This window comes from Oncorhynchus masou, chromosome 10, assembly GCF_036934945.1.
Source record: "Oncorhynchus masou masou isolate Uvic2021 chromosome 10, UVic_Omas_1.1, whole genome shotgun sequence".
Classification (NCBI taxonomy): Eukaryota; Metazoa; Chordata; class Actinopteri; order Salmoniformes; family Salmonidae; genus Oncorhynchus; species Oncorhynchus masou.
Genome location: NC_088221.1, coordinates 44,790,223 through 44,817,256, shown reverse-complemented (window position 1 = coordinate 44,817,256; position 27,034 = coordinate 44,790,223). Strand labels below are relative to the sequence as shown.

The window sequence follows — 27,034 nt, the reverse complement described above, 5'->3', positions numbered from 1 at the left end:
CTGGAGATAACACTGTAAAGTAGAACTCCTATGTATATGTGATTCATATATATTCATGCTTTAGCTGTTATTCATGATAGAAACTTGAACATACTCGCACCCTGTCATACAATACATTATTGATGGGAATTTACAGTACAATGTTTACAGTGCTTGCTTATACTTGTAGCTACGGGTGGCAGGTAGCCTAGTGGTTAGAGTGTTGAGAAAGTTAACTGAAAAGTTGCGAGATCGAATCCCCGAGCTGACAGGGTAAAATCTGTCATTCTGCCACTGAACAAGGCAGTTACCCCACCATCATTGAAAATAAGAATTTGTTCTTAACTGACTTGCCTAGTTAAATAAAGGTAATACAATTAAAAATGATTTAATAATAGGATATTGTCACCTAAATCTCATTATAACCCGTAAGATTGACATTACCCTGTGTTTTTCCCTAACTGAAGCATCCGTTATAATATACTTTAAAAAAAATTGTATTATGCATTTCAATCATTTTTCTCTCGAAATTACAAATGTATGTCATCAAATTGCAAAGCTGTTACAATCTTTTTAATAAATATTTATTTGCAAGAAAGAGTAACAAAACACAGATGCAACCATTTTAATTGCATTAAAAAACTGTAAGGCATTTTTGTTTGTACGATCATCAACCTTATTGGCTTGAATCAGTTCTCCAATTCTAAGCAACAGATATCATCATGATCTTCTTTTTGTTACAATAGAATGCATTTGACTGTATGAAATGTTGATGAATAATGTTTCGGAAACATTTGTTTGACATTAATTTGCTGATCCATAAACATCAATTTTCAAGACAAAATATTGCAAATATATTACCATTAAAAGTGCAATGATACGCAAAATAAAAAACAGCATCCTGCAAGATAATTATTCATATTAAAGAATCTTATTTTAAGGACACACTGACAAAGGGACAAAATGTTTTGTTCTCCATAATTTTGCACATCATAATTTTGCCTTACATTCATACAAGATGAACACTAATACTGGTTTATCAAGAGGCAACGAAGCAAGCTCACACAATTTATATGCTGCACTGAGTCCATTAAGAGACCATGATAAAAGCTGAAGGATTTTAATATAATCCTAACTCCCTTGTTATGTAAGCTTAGCTGGCCTCTGAGAACACCGAACACAGACGGGTTTTGTTGGCTAGCGTTTGAAGGGGGGGAATACAGAACTCTCCTTTCAGTAATACCGATCCTCTTCCTAGTCTCTGTAGGCATGCTCTACTGCCCATCCTCACTGGAGCATTCAACCCTGTCCAGACACTCTCTACCTTCTATAATTCTCATTTCACAGGTGTCTGTGGTCGGCATTGAGCCTTTCACCGCAGATAGAACCCCCCAGGCGCCAGAGATAAATGCAGGTGTCTTTTTGGTCTTCTGCATTTTTAGCCTTCAATGTGCTTTTAACCTACTACAATTTGGCACGTCATCTTGTTGATCCTTAGTCATTATTTATTGTTTTTTAGTAATGAATGAATGAATGCAGACAGTCTGGTTTGAATCAATGTTGTGTACTGTACACGAGAAGGGCTTGCTAGAATTTTTAGAACAAGGTGTCTTCCTGTATCTAAATTTGCCTTTATTAACGACAGATGGGAAGTTCAAGACATCACATTGTTGGTAATGAAAACCCTTTGCAAGGCAGATGAACATACAGTATTCTTATGAAGTTAAGCATGTGCAGTTAAAGTTGAATTAACAATAAAAACATAACTAAAAACATATCAATCCTGAGTTATCAGGTAAAGGTTCATATCAAAGGATATAAAACAATAGTGACACTTGAAAGGGACTAAATGAATGTATGCCTTCAATAACCTCCCACCAATAAATGCAGGCGGATAGTTTGCACGTTTGACCATTCTCTTACTCTTTTCAATGATTAGAAAATACATAGTGGATATCACCATAGAACATAAAGCAATATTTCTGATGAGGTTCTTTGTGATACGATAACATTTGCACTCAAAAGAATAGAACGCAGTAAATGGTATAAACCCATATCAGATATGAGCAATACACAGTGTTGGGGAGTAGTGAACTACATGTAGCTCAACTAGTAATTTAACTACATTTTGCAGTAGCTTGGTGGTAGTTGAACTACATTCTAATCTTGGTAGTGTTTTCAGTAGTTAATGACTTGTTACCATGTAGTGGTGTAGCTAACAACTGGAATTACTCTTTTTGCAAGATACGGGTAGGAAATAATTTACTTTTTTTTTTAGCATCTGACTTGACTAATTCTCACTTGGAACATTGTGCTTGTGTTTAATAGACACAATTACACATTCTGTTAACATTTTATCCCAAAGATGCAATTTGTAGTCTATGACATTTTTGGATTTGCATATGATCATTCATTTTTGAAGTAGTTTGGATGTAGTGAAATACTTTTTGAAAGTAACTTTAGTTAACAAATATATATATATTTTGTATTATTAGCGTTAACATTATTAGGGTAGCTTTTGTGTAGCTTAACTTCTTCCAGTTTGAAGTAATTGGTAGCTTGGTAAACTATATTTTCAGAGTAGCAGTAACTGGTAAAAGAATATCTTACCTTACATGAATAACGACAAACATGTTTCATTGGTATCATTTACTGTCAATGTAGATGTAATCAATAATATTTAAAGCAGAGGAAACAAGGTAGAAACCAACAATTATTGTGACAGCCGTACTGTTTCTATTTTTATTTTTAAAATATGATTTTGGGGTCGTCTGAGGTTTGTTATTTGAATGAAGAAATGCACTTCTAACCTGTCAACAAGTAAAATACCTGTCAACTGAGATCACCTCATAGTATAACGTGGTATAACAGTAAACCAGAGTAAACATGTTTTATCTGTGACTCCTGGTCACCTCTTGGTGTAACCTCTCCACATACTCACAGTGGAAAAAACACAATAACCATCTATAGCATTGAGAAAAATTCAAAATAAAATAGGACCAAAAGTGCAAGGGCTTTTTTTTCATGGAGACCTAATAACATCTGCCTTGTGCCAGACAAAAGTAATTCTTGAACAATGTTTAACAGGAGATCATCTGTTTCTATCTTGGAGTGACTGCAGTCAAGTGAAGCCCTGCCTAAGGATGGAATCAACAACCAGACACTCTTTGGGAGGAGGAAAGGGGAACCAAGATGCATGACTGCTGTCTCCAGAGCAGAGTAGACCCCTCTATCTATCCGAGAGGCCAAGGCTGCCTGAATACTGTCTGCTTGACTGTAGCTCCAGTCTGTTTGGGTAGAAAAACACAGCGTAGAGAGAGACCCTACTGTCCACGTTGGGTGAGTTCCCCCAGCATTATCTCCATAGTCTGTGCAGTGCCAGGGCTGAAAGGGCCAGGCTGGCCAGCAGGGCTGCTGAGGGGGCAGGGTGTGTGGCTGCTGCTGAATCCTCCATCGGGCCACTCCCGCTCCGGTCTGCTCCCACCACCGGGGCCTCGGTGCTGGCAAAGTCAAACTCAGTGACGCAGGCCTCCGTGCAGCCGCTGCCACTGCCCGAGCCACTGCCCTCGTCGCCTGGACAACAGCACAGGAACACACAGAGCACAATGAGCAGTCCTAAGATATACAGGGAGAGGAACTGACCGAGAACAACTAACAGAAAGAGCAACTGACAGAGACTATTAATATAAAATACACTTTCAACGTTAAAATGAAAACATGAACACAGGAAAGATTATTGCAGATTTTGAATATGAAAACGTTTAATAATATAATATATATGTATACAGTACCAGTCAAAAGTTTTAGAACACCTACTCATTCAAGTGTTTTTCTTTATGTTTAACATTTTCTACATTGTGGAATAACAGTGAAGACATCAAAACTATGACATAAAACATATGGAATCATGTAGTAACCAAAAACAAATCAAAATATATATAATATTTGAGATTCTTCAAAGTAGCCACCCTTTGCCTTGACAGCTTTGCACACTCTTGGCAAAGCTGTCATCACACGCTTGGCAAAGCTGGCATCACACTCTTGGCAAAGCTGGCATCACACTCTTGGCAAAGCTGGCATCACACTCTTGGCAAAGCTGGCATCACACTCTTGGCAAAGCTGGCATCACACTCTTGGCAAAGCTGGCATCACACTCTTGAACAATCTAATATATAAAATGTGTTTTGATTTGTTATACACTTTTTTAGTTACTCCATGATTCCATATGTGTTATTTCATAGTTTTGATGTAGAAATGTGTAAAATATAGAAGAACCCTTGAATGAGTCGGTGTGTCCAAACTTTTGACTGGTACTGTATATACACAGTGCATTCAGAAAGTATTCAGACCCCTTGACTTTTTCCACGTTTTGTTAGGTTACAGCTTTATTCTAAAATGGATTAAATTAATGATTTTCCTCATCAACTTACACACGCCATATGTGAAAACAGATTCTTTTTTAAATGTTTGCAAATGTATATATAAAAAATATTTAAAAAACAGAAATATATTCAGACCCTTTGCTATGAGACTTGAGCTCAGGTGCATTCTGTTTCCATCGATCATCCTTGAGATGTTTCTACATCTTGGAGTCCACTCGTAGTAAATTCAATTGATTGGACATGATTTGGAAATGCACACACCTGTCTATATAAAGGTCACACAGTTGACAGTGCATGGCATAGTAAAAACCAAGCCATGATGTCGAAGGAATTGCCCATAGAGCTCCAAGAAAGGATTGTGTCGAAGAACAGATCTGGGGAAAGGTACCAAAATGATTCTTCAGCATTGAAGGTCTACAACACAGTGGCCTCAATCATTTTCTTAAATTAAATAAGTTTGGAACCACCAAGACAACCTGACAAACTGAGCAATCGGGAGAGAAGGGCCTTGGTCAAGAACCCGTTGGTCACTCTGAAAGAGGCCCAGAGTTCCTCTGTGGAGACGGGAGAACCTTCCAGAAGGGCAATCATCTCTGCAGCACTCCACTAATAAGGCCTTTATGGAAGAGTGGCCAGACGGAAGTCACTCCTCAGTAAAAGACACATGACAACCCGCTTGGAGCAAAGTACAGAGAGATCCTTGATGAAAACCTGCTCCAGAGCGCTCAAGACCTCAGACTAGGGCAAAGGTTCACCTTCCAACAGGACAACGATCCTAAGCACACAGCCAAAACAACGCAGGTGTGGCTTCGGGACAAGTCTCTGAATGTCCTTGAGTGGGCCAAGCCATAGCCCGGACTTGAACCCGATACAACATCTCTGGAGAGACCTGAAAATAGCTGTGCAGCGAAGCTCACCATCCAACCTGGCAGAGCTTGAAAGGATCGGCAGAGTAAAATGGGAGAATCTCACCAAATCAGGTGTTGCAAGTTTGTAACGTCATACCCAAGAACCCTCAAGGCTGTAATCGCTGCCAAAGGTGCTTCAACAAAGTACTGCGTAAAGGGTCTGAATACCTATGTAAATGTGATATTTCCGTTTAAAATTTTTACTGAATTAGATTTTTTCAAAAAACCTCATTTTGCTTTGTCATTATGGGGTTTTGTGTGTAGATTGATGATGGAAAAAAAACTATTTCATCCATTTTAGAATAAGGTGAAACGTAACAAAATGTGGAAAAAGTCAAGAGGTCTGAATGCTTTCCGAATGCACCGTATATGTGGAGTGTTACTTACTTGAGTCTTGAAAGTAGATATCATTGCCATTGTAGGCATTTTTTAACTTGTTTGTCATCACTCTCAGAGCCATGATCTGCTGGCGAATGAACGTGTCCGGCCTGGTGATGTCCACGCCCACCTCAGGGTTATTCACCTGATTGGTCAATCCGTCTTTCAGAACCTCTGGGAAATACCTGCCAGGCCAGACAATAACCATTCCTTTTCATTTTCATACATATTAAAAAGAGTTCCCATAGTTACCAATGCAACTGTTTTTTTAAGAAATCATGTCTTCTGCACACCGAGGCAAACACCAATTTGTTAGACAATTAGTAGAACATTTCATGTGGAACATTGGTGCAACACAGAGACTTCGGGTGAATGAGAGTAAATGGCAGAGCAGTTAATGACACTCAACAGCCTCATTATAGTCTGGTCTGGCCTCCCCTGCATGCTGTGTCTGTCAAACAGAATTCTCCGGAACTGAGGCTGTGGGCTCTGCACCCTCCAGTTGGATAAGACAGGACAGAGACAAAGGCTGGACCCACCATGTAACTCTCTACACTGTTGTTTTTGTCCTCTGCTCTCCTTCTGACAGGCTGGAATAGCACAGGTCTGTCAGGGGTGACCAGGGTGAGTAGAGTGAGCTCTTGAAAGGCACTTGTCTAGGGATGTTTTGACATACTTTGAAGATATTTCTCCAGGGAAATTGTTACAAGGGTCACTTGCTATTTATTATTTCACAACTCAGTCACCGGTGCCACCCATCCAAGGCTGTGCAATGTTTCCCCACATCCACCAGTCTGTGCTGCTCTGAAACAGTCAGACAGCTTTGGGTAATAACACACCAAGATGTATACTTTATTTTATTTGATTTTTTATCATATTTGAACTAAAACCTGATTAAAAACCTAAACTCTCAAACAAGACAGCAACGGCATAATAATACGCTTTCTAAACATCTGACAACTTATTTGGAACACCCACACAACCTATCACAGGTTATTCTGGTCAGGCAACAAAACCGACGATAGTTGACATGGTAACAGTGCCTTCAGCATCTTCAGTTATGTTTGTATCTCAACCTTTGGGTGTTCAAACCCGTAGAAAAACCAGTAAGGGGGAAGTATGTTTCCGCATCTAGACAACCTGGCATATCAAGAAAGACGGGGAAGAGATCACAATTCAAGAACGCTGGGATAAATGCAACCTCTATGTAATTATCATACACAATTAAATATTACATTCATAATGACTCATTTAGTAATGAGTTAGTCACATATAATTGATCTTTAGATGGTTCTTCATATGTCTGTGATGTTAGATTTAAAAAAAAAACATTTTAAGTGAAACAAATGGAAAGAAAGAAAGTTGGATTGAATAAACCCAATTGAACTTGGTACTAGAAGGTTATATCTGCAATCCAATTACAAGCCTGAACAAATACCGATGGACGAATCCGAACACGTCTTTGCCATGTCCGTCTAAGTATGGTCTAGGCTAGACTTGCCAGCAATAATGGCATGGAAGCAAAATAACAACGCGGTCAGAAATCTTTAAGTAAATGTTGTCACATCGTTGTTCAGTGATGATAGTAATTTGTCTGATGACCATAATACATGGCTTAATATATTTGATGATAGGTTCGGGCTCTATCTTAGTAAAATAGTGTTATTCTGTTATGCATTGAAATAGCTGCAGTAGTCTTAAAAACGGAACAATTGTCAGAAAGAACTGTGATTGCACCCTCCTAAAAAAAACATGATTTACAAGCATCTCAGGAGTTTGATACTCTGCACTTTAGGTACCTTTAAGGTGAGAACCTTAAAATGGGTTATGAAATAAGAATTCACTACAAAACAGTTCTGAGATCTGGGATGTAAAAACATTGATTCTCAATATCTCAGAACTATGCTTTGTGCAGATAGTGACCTTGGGACTTTAAGTTCTAAGTAATATGCACATACAAGTACAGGATGTTTATGACCTTGGAATAACAGTAGTTTATTAGTCTCCCCTTTTAGGACAAAGCATAATTTAACTTCAGTTTACAAACATTTTGGCCGCTAACGCAATTAATTCCAGCAACGAGGCATTATGCTGGTTAAGACATCAAAGCAAATTAAAACCAACATTAAAAATGGAATCAGCTATTCGTCGATGCCACTCTGTTTTTTATTTATTTTTATTTTTTACTTTGAATGAAAATATGTGGGTTGAGCCCTGAGCTGGCTTGGGCTGGCCTTCTGGGCAAGGTGTGTCTTTGATTGAGCCCTGAGCTGGCTTGGGCTGACCTTCTGGGCAAGGTGTGTCTTTGATTGAGCCCTGAGCTGGCTTGGGCTGGCCTTCTGGGCAAGGTGTGTCTTTGATTGAGCCCTGAGCTGGCTTGGGCTGACCTTCTGGGCAAGGTGTGTCTTTGATTGAGCCCTGAGCTGGCTTGGGCTGGCCTTCTGGGCAAGGTGTGTCTTTGGTTGAGCCCTGAGCTGGCTTGGGCTGGCCTTCTGGGCAAGGTGTGTCTTTGGTTGAGCCCTGAGCTGGCTTGGGCTGGCCTTCTGGGCAAGGTGTGTCTTTGGTTGAGCCCTGAGCCTCCTTGGGCTGGCCTTCTGGGCAAGGTGTAGCTTTAGTTGAGCGCCTGAGGATCCTTGGGCTGGCCTTTTGGGCAAAGTGTGTCTTTGGTTGAGCCCTGAGCTGGCTTGGGCTGGCCTTCTGGGCAAGGTGTGTCTTTGGTTGAGCCCTGAGGCTCCTTGGGCTGGCCTTCTGGGCAAGGTGTGTCTATGGTTGAGCCCTGAGCCACCTCAGTGTATTTGCGTTAAACCAAGCCTACTCAAACAACCCTCATGAACTTCTTTGACGAAAAGATTATGATCTTTAGAAAGCAAATTACAGACTTCTCTTTAAATCTCCGTATTCCTCCAAAGCTCAGTGTCCTGAGTCTGCACAACACTGCCAGAACTTGGGATCAAGGGAGACACTCAGGTTTTTAATACTATATCTCTTGACATGTTGATGAAAATAATCATGGCCTCTAAACCTTCAAGCTGCATACTGGACCCTATTCCAACTACACTACTGAAAGAGCTGCTTCCTCTGCTTGGCACTCCTATGTTGAACATAATAAACGGCTCTCTATCCATCGGATGTGTACCAAACTCACCAAAAGTGGCAGTAATAAAGCCTCTCCTGAAAAATCCAAACCTTGTCCCAGTAAATATATAATAAATGACCTTTTAATGGCATCAGACCGAGGCTCTGCATCTGTCCTCGTGCTCCTAGACCTTAGTGCTGCTTTTGATACCGTCATTCACCACATTCTTTTGGAGAGATTGGAAACCCAAATAGGTCTACATGGACAAGTTCTGGCCTGGTTTAGATCTTATCTGTCAGAAAGATATCAGTTTGTCTTTGTGGATTGTTTGTCCTCTGACAAATCAACTGTACATTCCGGTGTTCCTCAAGGCTACGTTTTAGGAACACTATTGTTTTCAGTATATATTTTACCTCTTGTGGATGTCATTTGGAAACAAAATGTTAACTTTCAGTGCTATGCATACGACACACAGCTGTACATATCGATGAAACATGGTGAAGCCCCAAAATCCCCACCACCTGGAAGCCTGTGTTTTGGACATAAGGAAGTGGATGACGGCAAATGTTCTACTTTTAAACTCGGACAAAACAGAGATGCTAGTTCTAAGTCCCAAGAAACCAAGAGATCTTCTGTTGAATCTGACAATTAATCTTGATAGTTGTTCAGTTGTCTCAAATAAAACTGTGAAGGACCTCAGCGTTCCTCTGAACCCTGATATCTCTCTTGACAAACATATCAAGACTGTTCCAAGGACAGATTTTTTTCCATTTATATAACATTGCAAAAATCAGAAACTTTCTGTCCAAAAATGATGCAGAAAAATTTAACAATTTATTTTATTTGGTTATGTAGAACAGGAGTAATTTGGCCATTTCTTATTCACTCTTCCAACTTTTCAAAATGATGCCCAATGTAATGTTTATCCGGACTCTGGATCAGTCAGGATTGGAGTAGCCTTTTACTCTTTTTTTCCCTCTTTTGTGGTCGAGCTGATTCAGATCCAAGAACCGAGGATGATGCTTCTTTCTGCTCAGGGCTCAACCCCCATGTTTTCTTTAAAAGTGAAAAAACAACTGCAGAACTGGAGTTGCCCACAGTCTGCGAATTTCAGCTTTAAAGGGAGTCACCATCTGTTAAGACTGTTTGGTCGGGTGCTTTTATGTCTCCTTTTGCAATGCCTCAGCCAGAAATGTCTCTCCAATAGCGAACTGCCGTATTTGGGCCAGCGCAAAATACATGATCAGGTTCTTAATTCAGGGACCAGACATATTGTAATTTAGTGCTAGTTTACCCAAGTGTTTGGGGTAAGCAGCCTGTGTTCAGGTGCGAACACTTATTGTAGTCGAGTCTTACCTGCCCTTGGTGTGCCCATTCCAACACTGGTCATCATCGGTGGCATTCCCTGCTGTCACCCTGTGTGGCTTGCAGATGTCCTCAGGCAGGTTGGACCAGAACTTCTTGAACAGCTTCAGTTTCTCCTTGATGTCAATCAACTGAGCATGTGAAAGAAGGAGAAGTAGATTTAACATCACACTGACTTGAGGATGATGTTACGCAAACTCACCAGGGAGGGGTACATCATATTGGGATAAAGACTGCAGTGTACACTTGCCACTTTATCATCCCATGGAACACATATATTGCAGCTAAAAGAATGGTACAATTGTCAGTGTACATTCTGAGAGGATACATGTTTAAAAATGCATTTCACCCAGAGCTCAAGGAGACAAATAACATGTGCCCTATAAAGAACCGATAAAGGCTAGTTGAGATAAGCTTAGTCCAGACCATAGATACAGAATATTGCATCTCTCTCTATGGTCCAGCCCAGCACCCCACAGAGTCATCCTCAGACACATGTATTTAACAACCACAACATGCTTAGTGACTTTCACCATAAACTTTGAGGGTCCTTCTAAACCACTCAAGGCAATAGAACGGCAGGAACTCAGCCATTTCACCATCTGTCATCATTGGCAGCTCTATGGTGAGAAATATCTCGGTTCCGGGCAAAAACCCTGTGCTACCCTGGAGCATGAGTACAGGACATTATCAAGGCTGCTTCCTACCATTTTACGACTGATGCCGGGGGCTGGCACTGTCGCAGTCCATGTGGGGTCAAACGGCACGAGGAGGACTAGCTCAGAACTGCTGAAAATGTACTTTAAAGAACTGATTCTAGCTCTGAAAGATTCCAAAAAGCGGCCAATTATTTCAGGCCAGGTACCATCGCTGGGTCACGGCTGTGAAAGATTCAGCAGGCTACTGGCACAGCTAAAAGGCTACTGGCATTACACAGCTGGCTAAAAGGCTACTGGCATTACACAGCTGGCTAAAAGGCTACTGCAGCTCTGTTGGTGTAACTTTTATAGATAACTTTGTCACCCTTTGGAAACGGTGTCCATCCAAATCATCTTGGCTCATGGATCCTGTCCGTACATTTCAAGGCTGCGTTGAGACAATGACTAATCTGTGACCCAAGCCCTGCTCAGATAATCCCTAACATTGTGCCGTTGATTAGTCGTAGCGCTGCTGCAAATGTAAATTGTCCCAGGGGTGTTGTCAGTCATCTTGTAAGTAACCTAATGTATGTCCCTCTAACTCCCCTGAATGCTTATGTCAATCCTACAGCTATTGTCAGCAGTAATCAATCACCTACGAACCTGAGATATACTGTTAGCGCTGAGGTGGTTTGCCCTTGTAGCAAGTTCACTTTGTGCAGTTAACCCTGCACTATCAGTTCAAACATAAATATCACTGTCAAGCCTACCTCTGATAAGCCTCCCATTAAAGCAATAAAAACAATCAAGAATCGCAGAAAAGAGATAAAAGTAGCCCACATTAACATATGTAGCCTTTAATTTACAATCTGCAGAAACTATGAGAATAGAAAGGTTCAGAACATTTGTGAAACAGCACAGTTAAAAATATATGGCAAATACAAAATCAAAACTGGATGGTGTTCAGGGATAGATGGAAGGGGTTGAGTGGAGCTGAAGGATTGGACTAAAAACAACAAGATAACTAATGTAAAATATACTGCGTCCGTAAAATGTATATAGGTTCAGAATGTATGTGAATCGGCACAGTAAAGAATATATGGCAAATAGAAATCAAATCTGGATGGTCTTCAGAGATGGGATTAAAAACATGCAAACGATATCTATTGTGAAATGGGGGAGGGGGATAAAAATATATATATGGGGGTTGGAAATGATGCAGACAATTACATTGATGAAAGCTAATCTATCCACAATATTAAAGCTGATCTACCCACTAACAAAAACACAGAAACATTTGTAGCCTAAAAAACAAGGTCCATGAAATCGATAACTTGCTAATAACAGATAACATCATTCATCACAAAGCCCACTGATACTGCCAACTACTTGAATGATTTTTTTCCTTGGCAAGATTAGCAAATGTAGGCATGACAACAAATTCTGAACCTACACATCCATGCATAACTGACCATATTATGAAAGACAAACATTGTAATTTTGAATTCCGTAAAGTGAGTGTGGAAGAGGTGAACAAATTGTTGTCTATCAACAATGACATGCCACCGGGGTCTGACAATCTGAATGGAACATTACTGAGAATGATAGTGGATGATATTGCCACTCCCATTTGCAATCTCTTCAATCTTAGCCTAATGGACAGTGTGTACACTCAGGCCTGGAGGGAAGCAAAAGTAATTCCGCTACCCAAGAATAGCAAAGCACCTTTTACTGCCTCAAACAGCTGACCAATTAGCCTGTTACCAACCCTTAGTAAACTTTTGTGTTTGACCAGATACAATGTTATTTCACAGTAAACCAATTAACAAAAGATTTTCAGCATGCTTATAGGGAAGGGCATTTAAGATGTAACCACTTACACAAAATGGCTGATAATTGGCTGAGGTAAACTGATAATACCTCAGTTATTCAGCTGTTCAGTGCAGCTTTTGACATTATTGATCATAATCTGCTGCTAGAAAAACATATGTGTTATGGCTTTACATCCCCTACTCTACAGTGGACGAAGAACACTAAGCGTGTTCTTTAATGGAAGCCTCTCCAACATTGTCCAGGTAGGGTCAGGCATTCCCCAGGGCAGCTGTCTAGGCCCCTTACTTTTTCAATCTCTTCTAATGACCTACCACTGTCTCGGAGTAAAGCCTGTGTGTCTATGCATGCTGATGACTCAACACTGTACACGTCAGCTACCACAGCAAGTGAAATTACTTAAAGGGCTGCAGTCAGTTTCAGAATGGGTGGCAAGAAATAAGTTAGTCCTAAATATTTCTAAAACTTAAAGCATTGTATTTGGGACAAATCATTCACTACACCCGAATTATGTGGAAATTGAACAAGTTGAGGAGACTAAACTGCTTGGTGTAACCCTGAATAGTAAACTGTCGTGGTCAAAACATACTGATGCAAAGGTAGCTAAGATGGGGAGAAGTCTGTCTGTGATAAAGCACTGCTACAGCATGCCTTCTTGACATTGCTATCAAACAACAAGTCCTACAGGCCCTAGTTTTGTGGCACCTGGACTTACTGTCCTGTCCTATGGTCAGGTGTCACAAAGAGGGACATACGCAAATTACAATTGGCCAAGAACAGAGCAGCACGACTGGCCCTTAAATGTACACGGAGATCCAACATGAATAACATGCATGTCAATCTCCCCTGGCTCACTTTATCACATTATTTGTGAAAGGTATTGACGTGTTGAATGCACCGAGCTGTTTAGGCGACTAGCACACATGCTCAGACACCCATGCATACCCCCACAAAATATGGCGCCAAGGTCAATACACAGTACTACATAGAGCCATGACAACATGGAACATTATTCTACATCACGTAACTCAGGAAGGCAGTAAAGTCAGATATTTGTTTTTTATAAAACTACACCTTGTGGAACAGCATGGACTGTGAAGAGACACACACAGGCACAGACCCACGCGCACACACACACACACACACTCTATACACACGCACATTTCGATTTTGTATTGTAAATATGTTGTGGTAATGTGTAGGGAAGTGTAATGTTTTAACTCCGATGTAAATTGCCTTAAAATGGCTGGACCCCAGGAAGAGTAGCTGCTGCTTTTGCACAAACCAATTGGGGATCCATAATAAATCCCAGGAAGGGTTGCTGCTGCCTTGGCAGGAACTAACAGGGATCTATAATAACTACAAATAGCTGGATGTTGTATTTAAATGTTTGGATTTACGTGTTTCACAAAAGCTGAAGGGAAATCTGATAACATCAGGGTGTTCCCATCATCTGTCTGCAGGTTAAATTGTAGTGAACTTGTAGTTGAACATGAAAGGTGCAGTACTACTTACAGTGGGGTCGCCGTCACTGCTTTTGAGGTGTTCATCCTGTCACACGGATGCCAAAGCACTTTAGCAGCTCTGATACTGCTGCCCAGAGGGGTCAGGACTCCACTCAGAGCACTAACATCACTGGCCATATTTAACTAAACCACACAACTGACTGCATCAGGATAGCACGCTTCTGGTTACGACATGATGCCATGTGTGTTATTTCATAGTTTTGATGTCTTCACTATTATTCTACAATGTAGAAAATAGTAAACAAAAGAAAAGATAAACCCTTGAATGAGTAGTTGATCTAAAACGTTTAGTGTTTATATATCTGCGTCATTGTATGAGTTACAAAGGAGAGGTAAACATCGATCTCATGTTGAAACAAAAAACAGAGATTACATTGACACACCACTGACACCTCCCCCATATTGAGTGGACCACGATTCCCTTGTGACAGATGATCTGAGGAACTGAACGGGGCTGTGTGGGTGAGGGGGCTGTGTGGGTGAGGGCCTGTGTGGCGAGGGGCTGTGTTGGTGAGGGCCTGTGTGGCGAGGGGCTGTGTTGGTGAGGGCATGTGTAGTGAGGGGCTGTGTTGGTGAGGGGGCTGTGTTGGTGAGGGCCTGTGTGGGTGAGGGCCTGTGTGGGTGAGGGGGCTGTGTGGGTGAGGGCCTGTGTGGCGAGGGGCTGTGTTGGTGAGGGCCTGTGTGGCGAGGGGCTGTGTTGGTGAGGGCCTGTGTGGCGAGGGGCTGTGTTGGTGAGGGCCTGTGTGGCGAGGGGCTGTGTTGGTGAGGGCCTGTGTGGCGAGGGGCTGTGTTGGTGAGGGCCTGTGTGGGTGAGGGGGCTGTGTTGGTGAGGGCCTGTGTGGCGAGGGGGCTGTGTTGGGGAGGGCCTGTGTGGGTGAGGGGGCTGTGTTGGAGAGGGCCTGTGTGGGCGAGGGGGCTGTGTTGGAGAGGGCCTGTGTGGGCGAGGGGGCTGTGTTGGAGAGGGCCTGTGTGGGCGAGGGGGCTGTGTTGGTGAGGGCCTGTGTGGCGAGGGGCTGTGTTGGTGAGGGCCTGTGTGGCGAGGGGGCTGTGTTGGTGAGGGCCTGTGTGGCGAGGGGGCTGTGTTGGTGAGGGCCTGTGTGGCGAGGGGGCTGTGTTGGTGAGGGCCTGTGTGGCGAGGGGCTGTGTTGGTGAGGGCCTGTGTGGCGAGGGGGCTGTGTTGGTGAGGGCCTGTGTGGCGAGGGGGCTGTGTTGGTGAGGGCCTGTGTGGCGAGGGGGCTGTGTTGGTGAGGGCCTGTGTGGCGAGGGGGCTGTGTTGGTGAGGGCCTGTGTGGCGAGGGGCTGTGTTGGTGAGGGCCTGTGTGGGTGAGGGGCTGTGTTGGTGAGGGCCTGTGTGGCGAGGGGCTCTGTTGGTGAGGGCCTGTTTGGCGAGGGCCTGTGTTGGTGAGGGGGCTGTGTGGGTGGCTGGATGGTGAAAAGAGGAGATAAGAGATTAATTTTGTCCAGTCTGTATTACAGAGCTTTGACAATAAATGAGGGCTTTAGCTTTATGTTCTGTAAAACAAAAGCAATTAATGTGTTTAATGGGAGTTTAATGGCATTGACATGGAAATATGACAAGGCTCCAGATTTAACTGGCTTTTAGAGAAGCTAGATATTCTCATTGATTTAGGGGGTGATATTGTCACAAAATTCAGTTTCATAACAAAATAACTGAATACATTAAGTATGTATTTATTTTATATAAATGTAAAGAGATTGCAATGTCGTACCTGTCCCATTATAGCGTCTGGGAGCATACGGGCAGTGTCATTGAGGCCATCTCCATTTTGAAGTAGTCCATGTTCTTCTTCTATTACTACTTGGAGTTGGTAAACAAACTGTAAGGGTGTGCAGTATACTGCCATCTAGAGAGTGCTGTTGGAACAGGTATAAAGCCATAGTTGGCTATTTATTACCACCTGCAGTTATGGAACGTTTGCTCACGAGTAGAATTCATTGGCTGACTCTGCTGATAACCGGGATGGGATTATTTGATCCTTCCTTAAACCATAGGAAATCACACCAAGTTGACTACTTCAAAATGGTAAAACTGGCTTTTGTGCACTAGAGTACTCTATGCATCTCTATGATTTATTGATAGCCCTCATTCTATGAACATTTAAATATATAACTGATATTCCTACAGAGCGAACAAAGGCCATCTCCAGAGAGAGAAAATTTCCTTTTATACCATATAAATGGAATTGGACTTTTCTTTTCTACCTCACCTTCAAATATTTCAGCACACCCAAGGAGTGAGCATAAATAAAGAGGAGAAGAGAGTGTGCTTTTTCACAAGTAGACCAGATGCAATTTACTTCTATAAGCTGTTTTTGGCTATCTGAGTCAGTCTCCATCTTTATTCTGCATTCCCTATGAATAAATAAAATGGTATGAGGACTGCATCAATAAGCTGATACTGGCAGGCTGGCGATATGACCACTAGATGGCAGTCCAACTCTGAGAAATTGAAGGTGTGTGTGTGGCAGTTTTTCCCAAAACTCAGTCCCCGGGACCCCAAGGGGTGGACGTTTTGGTTTTTACAATAACACTACACAGCTGATTGAAATAATTAACTAGTCATCAAGCTTAATGCAGACAGTATTAAGCAAAAAACAAAATGTGCACCCCTTGGGTCCCGAGGACCGAGTTTGGGAAATGCTGGTGTGTGTGAGTGTTAGAGAGTGAGACCATCTAAACCTAACATACTGTACCAGACATTATATTTTAATGTATACACACATGCACACACATAAACACAGGTACGCGCACACACACACAAACAAACAAATAATAAATTTAAAAAAGTATGGATTATGCAAATGGTATTCATAGTTAATACTCGTGCAGAAAAAGAAACAAGGCCACACTTTAGACTTTTCTGCCTCTTGCCCTGTTAATATGCCATGGGAATTAGAGTATCTGGACCAGCAAGTGATAAAGCACATGTAACCAATTTGTATTATGGCAAAAATATCTTCATGCATTTAAGGTAAAATGCCGAGATACATAAAGATCCTCAGAATGTAAAGAGCACATCATCTCAGCTCTCCATAGCACCATAAACACTGGGGATCCTCAGAATGTAAAGTAGAGCACATCATCTCAGCTCTCCATAGCACCATAAACACTGGGGATCCTCAGAATGTAAAGTAGAGCACATCATCTCAGCTCTACATAGCACCATAAACACTGGGGATCCTCAGAATGTAAAGTAGAGCACATCATCTCAGCTCTACATAGCACCATAAACACTGGGGATCCTCAGAATGTAAAGAGCACATCATCTCAGCTCTCCATAGCACCATAAACACTGGGGATCCTCAGAATGTAAAGTAGAGCACATCATCTCAGCTCTCCATAGCACCATAAACACTGGGGATCCTCAGAATGTAAAGTAGAGCACATCATCTCAGCTCTCCATAGCACCATAAACACTGGGGATCCTCAGAATGTAAAGTAGAGCACATCATCTCAGCTCTACATAGCACCATAAACACTGGGGATCCTCAGAATGTAAAGAGCACATCATCTCAGCTCTACATAGCACCATAAACACTGGGGATCCTCAGAATGTAAAGTAGAGCACATCATCTCAGCTCTCCATAGCACCATAAACACTGGGGATCCTCAGAATGTAAAGTAGAGCACATCATCTCAGCTCTACATAGTGCCACAAACACTGGGGATCCTCAGAATGTAAAGTAGAGCACATCATCTCAGCTCTCCATAGCACCATAAACACTGGGGATCCTCAGAATGTAAAGTAGAGCACATCATCTCAGCTCTCCATAGCACCATAAACACTGGGGATCCTCAGAATGTAAAGTAGAGCACATCATCTCAGCTCTCCATAGCACCATAAACACTGGGGATCCTCAGAATGTAAAGTAGAGCACATCATCTCAGCTCTCCATAGCACCATAAACACTGGGGATCCTCAGAATGTAAAGTAGAGCACATCATCTCAGCTCTACATAGCACCATAAACACTGGGGATCCTCAGAATGTAAAGTAGAGCACATCATCTCAGCTCTCCATAGCACCATAAACACTGGGGATCCTCAGAATGTAAAGTAGAGCACATCATCTCAGCTCTCCATAGCACCATAAACACTGGGGATCCTCAGAATGTAAAGTAGAGCACATCATCTCAGCTCTACATAGCACCATAAACACTGGGGATCCTCAGAATGTAAAGTAGAGCACATCATCTCAGCTCTCCATAGCACCATAAACACTGGGGATCCTCAGAATGTAAAGTACAGCACATCATCTCAGCTCTACATAGCACCATAAACACTGGGGATCCTCAGAATGTAAAGTAGAGCACATCATCTCAGCTCTCCATAGCACCATAAACACTGGGGATCCTCAGAATGTAAAGTAGAGCACATCATCTCAGCTCTCCATAGCACCATAAACACTGGGGATCCTCAGAATGTAAAGTAGAGCACATCATCTCAGCTCTACATAGCGCCATAAACACTGGGGATCCTCAGAATGTAAAGTAGAGCACATCATCTCAGCTCTCCATAGCACCATAAACACTGGGGATCCTCAGAATGTAAAGTAGAGCACATCATCTCAGCTCTCCATAGCACCATAAACACTGGGGATCCTCAGAATGTAAAGTAGAGCACATCATCTCAGCTCTACATAGCACCATAAACACTGGGGATCCTCAGAATGTAAAGTAGAGCACATCATCTCAGCTCTACATAGCACCATAAACACTGGGGATCCTCAGAATGTAAAGTAGAGCACATCATCTCAGCTCTCCATAGCACCATAAACACTGGGGATCCTCAGAATGTAAAGAGCACATCATCTCAGCTCTACATAGCGCCACAAACACTGGGGATCCTCAGAATGTAAAGTAGAGCACATCATCTCAGCTCTCCATAGCACCATAAACACTGGGGATCCTCAGAATGTAAAGTAGAGCACATCATCTCAGCTCTCCATAGCACCATAAACACTGGGGATCCTCAGAATGTAAAGTAGAGCACATCATCTCAGCTCTCCATAGCACCATAAACACTGGGGATCCTCAGAATGTAAAGTAGAGCACATCATCTCAGCTCTCCATAGCACCATAAACACTGGGGATCCTCAGAATGTAAAGTAGAGCACATCATCTCAGCTCTCCATAGCGCCATAAACACTGGGGATCCTCAGAATGTAAAGTAGAGCACATCATCTCAGCTCTACATAGCACCATAAACACTGGGGATCCTCAGAATGTAAAGTAGAGCACATCATCTCAGCTCTACATAGCACCATAAACACTGGGGATCCTCAGAATGTAAAGTAGAGCACATCATCTCAGCTCTCCATAGCACCATAAACACTGGGGATCCTCAGAATGTAAAGTAGAGCACATCATCTCAGCTCTCCATAGCACCATAAACACTGGGGATCCTCAGAATGTAAAGTAGAGCACATCATCTCAGCTCTACATAGCACCATAAACACTGGGGATCCTCAGAATGTAAAGTAGAGCACATCATCTCAGCTCTACATAGCACCATAAACACTGGGGATCCTCAGAATGTAAAGTAGAGCACATCATCTCAGCTCTACATAGCACCATAAACACTGGGGATCCTCAGAATGTAAAGTAGAGCACATCATCTCAGCTCTACATAGCACCATAAACACTGGGGATCCTCAGAATGTAAAGTAGAGCACATCATCTCAGCTCTCCATAGCACCATAAACACTGGGGATCCTCAGAATGTAAAGTAGAGCACATCATCTCAGCTCTCCATAGCACCATAAACACTGGGGATCCTCAGAATGTAAAGTAGAGCACATCATCTCAGCTCTACATAGCACCATAAACACTGGGGATCCTCAGAATGTAAAGTAGAGCACATCATCTCAGCTCTACATAGCACCATAAACACTGGGGATCCTCAGAATGTAAAGTAGAGCACATCATCTCAGCTCTACATAGTGCCACAAACACTGGGGAGGAAGTTTGTACTCTCTAGTGTATGCATAGAAAGTGGAGGCTGACTGAGAAGCACTGACTGACAGGTACAGTATGTGCAGGTTGTCAATGAGGAGGGAATATTGAGAAGAGATAGAGAGAGAGAGACTGTGATCAAGAGAGAGACAGAGAGAGACTGTGATCGAGAGAGAGACAGAAAGACGGAGAAAGACAGTGAATTATGTTCACAGTATGAGATATTCCCAATCAAATCAAAAACTGACGAACAAATATGGCAAACATCCTAGAAGCATCAGGTTGTTGAAATAGATGAAAATATCCCTTGGGAAATGAACACTTTCTGTCTTCTCTTAACATGCACCACCGACAAATGTGTACCCACAGGACATTAAAGGCGTGATTATTAAAAATGGTCCTCTGATTAGGATTGAGAAGTGATCACAGTGAAGACTGACTTATGTTTATCTACTCATTTCCTTTTATTTGCCACTTTTATGAGCACAATTACATGTTGCACTACAAAAACCGGAAAATGTGCTATTATATATGAGCTGGGTGTTAAATGGATAGCTGGCAGCATTCCCTGTCGAGGAAATAAATACAGTGCAAATCGCAGGTTGACGTTTATCGTCATGAAACTTGACCTGGAGGCAAAGCTGGCTGATTTCCACTTGATGGGCCGGCTGCAAACTCAAAATTGGCTATACTTGTAAAAATTCATGATATTTATTTATTTTTCGTCTTAATTTAAGGTTATGTTTAGGCATTAGGATTAGCAGTGTGGTTAAGGTTAAAATCAGATTTTATGCCTTTGGGGCTGTGCCAGCTAAAGACCACTCTGCAGAGCTGCGTCTAGAACAACATTCATGATGAAAAAACGCTAACCTGTGTACAAATCACCGTAGACTTAATTTGCCAACCTACAGTCTGACTTATGGTGGTAATAATATCCAGGGTATTTAATAAAGAATATATCATAACAGTCATCAAGAGAGTATTGTTACTGTTCAGAGTTTCTGTATTTTACTAGCTAATCTCACTGTGGGGTCTTTTCAGGTAAATAAAAACCCAGGACGACCCTATCAAAGAGCCTGGGCTTGTCTCTCTGCTTCTGAACTAATATGTACAATCTGTTAAATGCATCATGCAATCTATAACCCATCGTGGCAGGGTAGCCTAGTGGTTAGAGCGTTTGACTAGTAACCCGGAAGGTTGCAAGTTCAAACCCCCAAGCTGACAAAAGTACAAATCTGTCGTTCTGCCCCTGAACAGGCAGTTAACCCACTGTTCCTAGGCCGTCATTGAAAAATAATTTAGTTAAATAAAGGTAAAATAAAATCGCTCTTCAAAGCACAGAGCAGTCCTTTAAGCCAGTGACATAATATTTAGAATAGCTCCAGAGGACACACGCGTGCTGATTGCACCGACATGCAGGGATGGCCACAGAACCTGACAAACGTGGAACAACTTCATTGGGAAATGTGAGTGTTTCAGGATTGCTGGGTATTGAGGCTTTCTGAATTTCAAATGACATTTCAGGTATCACTTGTTTGTATTCATATAGTGAAATAGCATACCGTTGCCACCAAGCTTTTCACATAAAGGTCATGAAAAAAAGGAAAGTGTTATGGTTTGGACAGAATAATGTGCGAAAACATTGAAGATGAAACATGAAATTAAACAGAGAAGATCAAATGCTGCAGCAGAGTCTAGCCTTGTCTGCTGCCTACTCTGTCTCCCTGTCCTGAGTCATACATCTCTCTCTCTACAATTCTCTCTTCCACTCCCTCTCCCTGCAGCTGTCTGCAGGCAGATTACCAGTGGGAAACCAGCAGGTCTAACTAATGGATGTAAACAGCAGTACTGGGGATTAATCCAGCTGTAAACATGATTAAAAAGGAGGCTGTAATGTGCTAATGTTGGCTGTAAATAACATACACACTACCTGTCATCCAGGGACACGACTTTACTTTTAAACCCAACTAAAGTGCCTTCAAATTCAAAGCAGTGTGTTCCAAATCAAACATATTGTGCAGACTATTTTCTCATTGTGGGAAATAATTGGGTGGACAGAATAGTTACAGATGATTATCATTACCTAGACTACAACAGTAAAAAAAATAAACCTAGAATATCTGTGTGTATTGATAAAATGACACCTGCCTTATCACTCGTCTGTCACCTCTGTCGGGGGTGTTCAGATGCCCTTGCCTCCAGATCAAAATCTGACGTGTCACCGGCTCCGAAGCCAAAGTCCCCCTCCTCCCCTGGCTGCTGTACAATGCTGCCAGGCCTCATAACCAATCTCTAAACTGTCTACTGGATGAAGAAAGACCAAGGTGACTAAACTACATGACCAAATGTCAATGTCCACTGGCTGTCAGACTGCTGAGGTCAGATGTGTTAAAAGGGGTCATGCCCTCAATTGATTCAGCGCTGCGTTAATTAAACATATTTTCGTTCCAATTTTCTCATCTCTAAACCCTTAGTGTCTTTAATGTCACTTACAAAGTCCACATTGATGATAATCAGTTGTTAATTATGGGTTTTCTAAATGAATAACAAAGGATGTCATCAACTGCGTATAAAAGCTATCGTTCAGTCACAACACTGCTAGTAAATGAGTCTAATCATAGCCTGTACAGAAGGTCTGGCCACAGAAACAACAAGGGGCAGAGAACTCCATGATCAAATTATTTTCCATGGCAACAGTCGCTACTGTCTGCATTTAAATAGGTTTTCATTTTAAATGCTGTATTCTAGCTGCATCTCAATTACAGTACAGAGATGACGGAGTCTGCTCTCTCTGCACCTGCTATACACATAGTGTCTGACTATGACCAACACTGAGATGGAATGGTTGCCCCCCTGACACAAATATCTCTGTCCACAGCTAAATTAATATTTCAGCTTGCTCATCAGACCATACGCTACTGCATTGGGCAACACTGCTGCTTCTATCTACCAGTAGAGACTGATTCAAGCCTGGGATAAGGGCTGAATTAGACAGCCATGCCCTTTGACAAGGTTGGTAAAATATATACTACAGTACCTGTTACAGTACCGTTTTCAACAAAAGTGAAATCTAAACAATCTTAGAAAACCATACCTATGCTTTTGAAGACTGTCCTTGTCCCCTGTTCCCGAGTCATTCTCCATTCTCCGGCTCCAGTGTGAGAGAATGGTGGCGGTGCTGTGAGGCCCTGTGGGTGTGTGTCCCTCGACACGGCTATTTAATCACTGGTGTCTATCACCTCATAAACCCTTCCTCCTGGGCCTGGGTATCCTCATAAACAGCACAGCTTCTCAACCACGACACACCATCTGTTCCCAAACCCACTCTGCATATTAAAAATCTAGAACAAAAATAATATTGGCTCCCCAAAAAATACACATACTGAGTAAATGACCTCTGTGACTGTTTTGAACAAGACTTTCCACAATAAGAGTATGTGTGCGTGTGTGCGTGCGTGCGCGTGCGTGCGTGCGTGTCCTTGAAGGAGAACTGCTGTATCTGACAGGTGACAGGGTTCACTGCTTAGAGCAGACAGTGGATGTGTGGGCTCATTTCACCCTAATCAATAACAATCAACAGAGGGCAAATATAAACATGTTTTCCCTCTGTGACCCCTAAAATAGAACAAACAGCTGTTTATGCTTCCAGGTCATGCAGAGACAGGATGGATACACCTGAACAGTTCTTCAACCCTACTCGAGTCAGGAAATGACACAGTCACTCTTTACAGTAACTTCAAAGGCTCGTTTGTATCATAAAACTATAGCCTACTGCAGTACACTCACTCGCAAGAAACAACATTAAACTTTCAAAACACAAAAAACCTGATGCCATTGGCAAACGGCCATCCATTATTGTAAAGAGAATATCTTGGTGAGTAATATCATAACTGTATTTCAGGAAACGATAGGGAGAAAGTTAGCTGTCATCCGCAGCATTCTGAACTTGTCGCATTGTATCAGCAGTACTCTGAAATTGGATTTGAATAAAGTGCTTCAATCAATGCCAAACTGTGGCGAATTTGTGGTACTCTGGTATACTGTATTCCAATGGCTACAAGATAAAAGCATTTGGAAGCCATTGACTATTTATCCATGCTGCAACAGGTGGAGGCCTATCATCCTGCAGCTCCAGCCCTCTAGCTCCTGCCACACCCCCACAATTGAGTCTCAGCAGCACAAGTCCTACCCCCCGGCTCCACCCATAAACCCAGATGCCCTACATCCGAGTAGCCCCAGCCCTATGCAGCCCCAGCCCTATGCAGCCCCAGCCCTCTGCAGCCCCAGCCCTCTGCAGCCCCAGCCCTCTGCAGCCCCAGCCCTCTGCAGCCCCAGCCCTCTGCAGCCCCAGCCCTCTGCAGCCCCAGCCCTCTGCAGCCCCAGCCCTATGCAGCCTCAGCCCTATGCAGCCTCAGCCCTCTGCAGCCCCAGCCCTCTGCAGCCCCAGCCCTATGCAGCCCCAGCCCTCTGCAGCCTCAGCCCTATGCAGCCCCAGCCCTCTGCAGCCCCAGCCCTCTGCAGCCCCAGCCCTATGCAGCCCCAGCCCTATGCAGCCCCAGCCCTATGCAGCCCCAGCCCTCTGCAGCCCCAGCCCTCTGCAGCCCCAGCCCTCTGCAGCCCCAGCCCTCTGCAGCCCCAGCCCTCTGCAGCCCCAGCCCTATGCAGCCCCAGCCCTATGCAGCCCCAGCCCTATGCAGCCCCAGCCCTATGCAGCTCCAGCCCTATGCAGCCCCAGCCCTATGCAGCCCCAGCCCTATGCAGCCCCAGCCCTATGCAGCCCCAGCCCTATGCAGCCTCAGCCCTATGCAGCCCCAGCCCTATGCAGCCCCAGCCCTATGCAGCCTCAGCCCTATGCAGCCCCAGCCTTATGCAGCCCCAGCCCTCTGCAGCCCCAGCCCTCTGCAGCCCCAGCCCTATGCAGCCCCAGCCCTATGCAGCCCCAGCCCTATGCAGCCCCAGCCCTATGCAGCCCCAGCCCTATGCAGCCCCAGCCCTATGCAGCCCCAGCCACCCTGCCTCGGTTCCCTAGAGTCCTGATTACGTCTCTGGATTAAATCTGCCACGAGCGGAAGGCTATGATTTAACACAGAGATCCCAGCATGGGGGTGGTGTGTCCCGCCTGTGTATCCAATACCTAAGAGTGATGGCACCATGCGTCTGTGACAGCCCCGTCTTTGTGACTGTTATTACAATACTTCCCGGCAGCAGCACATACTTGACGTGAGGGCGAGAGTCTTATTGTCATTCAAATGGACCTATTATTTTCAGGTTCATTTGATTTAACTTTGGAACAGTGGGGGGGGGAAATGAAGCAGGATGTTTCTCAGTGTTATGGTTGAGAGGATAAAACAGAGACAAGCAAGGCTACAGAACAATGGAAATGAAAACTGTGTTACCACTCACAAGGTCTCCACATACTGTATATCAACTGTTGGGAAGGTGCAAGCCTCCAGTTCTGTGAAGGGGATAGCACCCGTAGAGCGACGGTGAAACAATTCATATCTACAGAATAACGGTGAGCGACGTTGACCATGATCCAGTGCCTCTTTAAAAAAAAAAAAAAGTATTCTACCTTTATTTAACTAGGCAAGTTAGTTAAGAACAAATTCTTATTTTCAATGACGGCCTAGAAACAGTGGGTTAACTGCCTTGTTCAGGGGCAGAATGACAGATTTGTACCTTGTCAGCTCTGGGGTTTGAACTAGCAACCTTCCGGTTACTAGTCCAATGCTCTAACCACTAGGCTACCCTGCCGCCTCTTCAATTACAGTAGAAGAAACAAACAGTACAGTTATGACTGGTGTCAGGTGTTATTCATGGTGACAATAAACTGCTGTTTTGATTACATTTCCAAATATACATTGAATTGTGGCGTTTATTTCTAAAATACCCTGAGGAGTTTTTACTCTTTCTACTATTCAACACGTCAGTATACTTGCATGAGATAAATCCTTTAAACATAATTTCATGTTGCTGTGTTTCCATCTTGTTACTTCTCTAGATCCTGAAATAGCTGTGATAGTGCCGTTTCAGGGGACGCATAATTACCTGTTAATGGCTTCTCTCTCAAAGGGATCATTTGCTCAAGTTCCATCAAAGACAAATCAGGCTTCTCTCTCTGAGGGATAATTTGTTCAAGTGCCATCACAGACAAATCAGGCCGCTTCTTTCTCATCTCTAAACCTTCACGGATAGATAATAACACTGAGAGGACAGGACAAGACCAAATGCATACTGCCTGAAGAAACCAATGATTTACAAGGAAGAGTAAGTGTGTTATAGTGTACCATGTTCAACTAATGAAAGAAATACAGTATGTTTGTGCTCTGAAAATATAGCACCAAACCTACTGTATTATCATACAGTACGTCACTGTGCAGTAAACGTTGCTCTGTCCACTCTGTGTAAAGTACAAACGTTGTTCATCCCTCTTGCTTGCAGGTTCCAGTGGGAGTGTATTAACAAAGGGGGTGAACAGGAACCAACAACCAAGTGACTTCTTTCAATTAGTTGCTGTTATCGCAGCTATTTTACCCACAGTCAAATTGACCCAGCATGCCGTATTCAGAGTAGCCCCATTTTACATATCCTGCCGAATACCCCGGGCTCAGTCCCTGAGCAACTAGGCAGTTAGGCAATACACTTTATCATGGTGCACTCCATTTATCAAACAGGGATCCCTTGGGGAGGTAAAATGACAGAATATTGATGAAATGGTTGTAAGTTTGTGGTAGAGATTTGCCCTAGGCTAGGACTGGAGAAGTAGTTAAGCGAGAGGAGATGATTAAAGGGAAACTCAGAGCAATCACGGGCCGTCCCCCCCCCGGGCCGTCCCTCTCCCCCCCGGCCGGGCCGTCCCCCCCCCGGCCGGGCCCCCCCCAGGCCGTCCCCCCCCGGCCGCCCACCCCCCCCAGGCCGTCCCCCCCCAGGCCGTCCCTCCCCCGGCCGGGCCCACCCCCCCCCAGGCCGTCCCCCCAG

General features: G+C 43.3%; 1 protein-coding gene across 1 annotated transcript in view; it reads right to left on the bottom strand.

The window, feature by feature from the left end:
• Positions 1-534: 534 nt before the first annotated feature.
• Positions 535-27,034, bottom strand: part of LOC135547670 (glypican-6-like) — a 172,676-nt gene continuing 146,176 nt past the window's right edge. The window contains exons 7-9 of the mRNA XM_064976866.1: positions 10,080-10,219; positions 5,657-5,832; positions 535-3,552 (exon numbers count right to left, since the gene is read on the bottom strand). Coding sequence (XP_064832938.1) covers positions 3,335-3,552; positions 5,657-5,832; positions 10,080-10,219 — 534 coding nt within the window. The 3' untranslated portion in view covers positions 535-3,334. The remainder of the gene's footprint in view (positions 3,553-5,656; positions 5,833-10,079; positions 10,220-27,034) is intronic.